Genomic DNA, 4,316 nt, shown 5'->3' with positions numbered 1-4,316 from the left:
TGTGACTAACGATTTTTAATATTTTTCATCTGCCTTTGAAACAATATACTAGGAGCCTTCTATTAAATTTTCAAGCTTTTTTATCCAACAAATAAAATTTTATTGATATTTTTAGAAAAAAAACTAAAAAAAAATGAAAACTGACAATGTCCGTAAAGAGCTCAAAATAAGTCAAAATATTTTGAAAATTTTATCGTGTATAGAAAATGGAAATGTAAACATTCAGTCAAAATTTCATGCATCCACGGTCATTTTTATTAAAGTTACACCAAAAACCAAAATCGATTTTCTCGAAAACAGATTTTGCGTAAAAATTCCCGTTTTTCCTTAATTTTTCTTTTGTTTTTCCCGGCGCTTTTGAAAACTACTGGGAAATTTAAATTTTGACCTCCCCAATGCACCAACGATATTCACTTTCTGATCGAACAAGATACTGAAGTTGAAAATCGTAGCATTATTTCGACTACTTATCGTGTACACAGACACAAAAAAAATAAAAAAATAAAAAAAAAAAATAAAAAAAAAAATAAAAAAACACACATCATTGTAAAATCAATACATTCATCGTTCCACTCAGAATCTAAAATAGATATTATGATTGGGTATAATTTTATGTAATGTATTATATTTTGTCATTTAGGTTAATAAAGCCAATCTATATAAATGCAAAATAGAGTAACAACTAACAGCTAGGTATCACATTATATTAGAGACAAAGTTGAGGCTGAGGTTGGTATACTAAAAAAAATATACTCGACCGATTTTGATAAAAAAAAAACAATTAGGAATATTTCGACTGAAGCTAAAATATATATGTATAGACATATTATAATAATAGGTAGTCAGCAAATACAGATATTATTAATCGGGTTATATTTAAATATCACATTTTATAAAAATCTACAATTTATTACCATTTAGCACAACATTTCGCACATATTTATTGGTTGGGATCCCGGACGGTCAGAAGACCATTATATTAAAATAGAAGTAACAGCTGTTATCATGTTATGTATAAAAGACAAAGTTTATGGCTAGGTAATGATTAATTGTTTATAGAACCGAAAAATACTTGACTGATTTTTAAAATTCAAGGAAGGTTTAGATAATATTTGAACTAGTTATTTTAGAGTGGCTTCATCGTTAATAATAATATTCAAATCATAACTACATGTTCGTTTATTTCTGCTTGTAATAATCCAATGAAAAAAAAATCAATTATTGGTTCACGTAAGAAAAAAAGTGTTTTATTATTACTATCTGCTGTAACTGGATTGCTCATCTTTGTTTCATTTATTATCGGGAAACACCAGTTAATATAGCTAGTACTTATTCGGTTTATTAGGAGAGCGATTACATACTTTTTATAATTTATAATAGTTATAACTTATATGGGTTTATAACTACAGAATGGGCGTTGCATTTTAACTAGGGTTGGGCCGATACCTCTTTTTACCGATACCCGATATTTCGATATATGCAACCGATAAAAAACCGATACCCGATATATTTGAAAACCAACATTTTCAGCATAAACAATGAACCGATATTAAAATATCACCGATACTATCAACCGAAATAATATTATCATTTTACATTTAACTATAACAATTTATAATCAATGTTATTATGCTGATAGATTTGGTTTTTTTTTTTTGGTATCGGTTCAAATATCGGTTTTAGTATCGGCCCATCCCTAATTTTAACTTTACAATTTAAATTTCAAATTAAATTATATGTAACTACCTAAAAAAATATTTTATATTATATTATTAATTGTATGTTTTAACTTGAATTTGATTTCAATAAATTTGGTCGGTTGGTCCTCGCTACCCCTACAGTGAAAAGTAATTACTTATTATATTGGATATATTATAAGTATACGGGTATTTTATTAAGAATTCATGTTATTATAATGGATATTGAATAATATAAATAATAAAAATAAAATAATAATAATAAATAATGAAACGTATTGTACTATGTCATCATCATTTTAAATTTAATCATAACAAACAATAAAAAATTATTTATACCATACTCATTGTTTTCTTTAAAGATTTATAAAATAACAGTTTAAAGGAACGACTAGAAGAACCTATACAATAATATATAATGTTACATTAAAAAAAAAACTTAGCGTGAACGACTTAAATTTTCAACATTCAAGTGAGTTTTCGAACACTGGTTTTTTACAATTGTTAAGAAAATTATTTTTGACCCAAAACTATCCTTGATCAATCAGACCTGGATAGAATTTGGGTTAAATATAATTTAAATATATAAATACATTTTTTTAGGTTAAAAAAAGTGATAGCCGATAGGTAAACATATTACTCCATCCAACCCTAATGTGATAGATCATGTGCTTTTAGGAAAGTTTATAATACCGATGTCTACATTTGACCCTCAAAGTTCATCTTAGCAAAGGTATTACTAATTTAATATTAAATTTGAAAGTTTAGCTGGTTATGCTATGGAAGTAAACATCAATTTGTTTGTACTTTAAATTCATGTATCAATAATTTATTAATATTTTTGTGTGTAAACAGTAAACATGTAGGTAGGTGGTACCTATATCTATTTCGACATTTCGTCCATCATTACTCGACTACCGTTGTCAATTAAAAAGTGATGGAACTAATTTTATACTTGACAGTTATATTATATATGAACCCTTGTTGTTGGTGTGTATCCATAGTAATATTCATGAAATATTCATAGGATTTTCAAGCTGATTATCATACGCCACCAACTTTTGGAAAAAGTGATGTCACATTTGATCCAGATAAGATACGTAAAACTTTAGGTTACGTAAGTTACGTCACAGAAACTGTCGACGAAGAAAATATTGATACAGACATGGACAGTTAATACAAATTAAACGATTATTAAATGAGTAAATTTATAATAATTGATTTTCTTTACTTAGGATCTTGTAATAGCTCTGGAAAATTACTCTCAGTGGTTATGAGTGCAAGTCAATTTTCCGCCGAGGATAGAGAATACTTAATTAAAGGTAATTTATTGATTAGATCAATATAATGCACATGGGAAATATTACATATTAATTGAAAATGAAAAATTACTATTTATATATAAAATATTTTTTTCAAAGAAAATATAATTGATTGAAAAAGTAAAAGGATAAATTGAGTTATTATAGTTCAATTATCATTATTAAAGCTGTAATAATTTATTTAATATTTTGGTTTTCTTCAGAATTACTATATAAATTATGATATTTATTTTAGCCATTGGAAAACCACTAACTTCTGGTTTGAAGGAAATTATAAAACGCCGACCATCTAATCCAACTCTGTACTTAGCTGAACATTTAACCAACCATTACGATGATCCGCAATTAGATCAAGAAAGCGGAGTAAGTTTGGCTAAGTTAATATGATTTAAAAATTAAAATTTAACTCTATCATAATTATTTAGTTTTTTTTTTGACATATAATGTAATTTATAATAATTTTTAAGTGATATTAAATTATAGATATTGTAATAATTGCATTGTCATTTTATTTTTGCACTTAAAAAATATGTATCTATTAATTTTTACCAAAATAAAAATGTTTATTTAACAATATTATAGAAAATAGAATAGTAAAAAGTAAAAATTTTCTTATTTTTTTTTTCAATAGATAAATAACCCTAAATTTCCTTTATTTTTTGGAATTATTGTTCTTACAAAGCTTTTAAAATATGTATATTGTATTCTTATCTTAAAATAACTAATATAGTTTCAAACGAAAAATTTTGTATAGTTGATGTATTTTCTATTGACTTTCAAATTTCTTTAGTTAACAATTCTTGTTCAGTCTAACACAATACTATGATAATATATTTTGTTTGTATTATGTTACATGAATATCAGTGTGTTTGATGGAATATTGTGTCTAAACGTGTGCTTTTTATTACAGTAATAAAAAATATCACTAAAATACAGATATATTTTGATTTTAATGAACTATAAATTCTGATTATTCATCCGCAGTATTTTAAAATTGAAAGAAACACATTAATAGTAAATTCATAATTATGGCTTATAACTATATCCTATCACAATGGTTGGATCAAACATTCCTTTATGGTGGTTTTATTGCCACTATATTGTGTTCAGGTGTTGCAACCCAGAGTTCAGACACAAGGTATAATCGACGGAGATCAACCTCTGGTTTCTGAAAATATGTTCAGACCTTGGGATGTATTCAGTAACTATCAGCCAGAATTCAAAAAAATTAGTCGCGTAAGACGTCTAGAAAATACAATTATTTTTATTGCACATTATTTAAAATAATAATTTTATT

At 25.7% G+C, this 4,316-nt stretch overlaps 1 protein-coding gene across 1 annotated transcript in view; it reads left to right on the top strand.

The window, feature by feature from the left end:
* The first annotated feature begins 2,318 nt into the window (after positions 1–2,318).
* LOC100571216 overlaps positions 2,319–4,316 on the top strand; it is a 5,078-nt gene continuing 3,080 nt past the window's right edge. The window contains exons 1-4 of the mRNA XM_029489089.1: positions 2,319–2,869; positions 2,933–3,019; positions 3,255–3,382; positions 4,130–4,288. Of these exons, the coding sequence (XP_029344949.1) occupies positions 2,863–2,869; positions 2,933–3,019; positions 3,255–3,382; positions 4,130–4,288 (381 nt within the window). The 5' untranslated portion in view covers positions 2,319–2,862. The remainder of the gene's footprint in view (positions 2,870–2,932; positions 3,020–3,254; positions 3,383–4,129; positions 4,289–4,316) is intronic.

This window comes from Acyrthosiphon pisum, chromosome A2, assembly GCF_005508785.2.
Source record: "Acyrthosiphon pisum isolate AL4f chromosome A2, pea_aphid_22Mar2018_4r6ur, whole genome shotgun sequence".
NCBI lineage: Eukaryota > Metazoa > Arthropoda > Insecta > Hemiptera > Aphididae > Acyrthosiphon > Acyrthosiphon pisum.
Note: the sequence above shows the minus strand (reverse complement) of the source record. Positions and strands in the feature narration are given on the sequence as shown.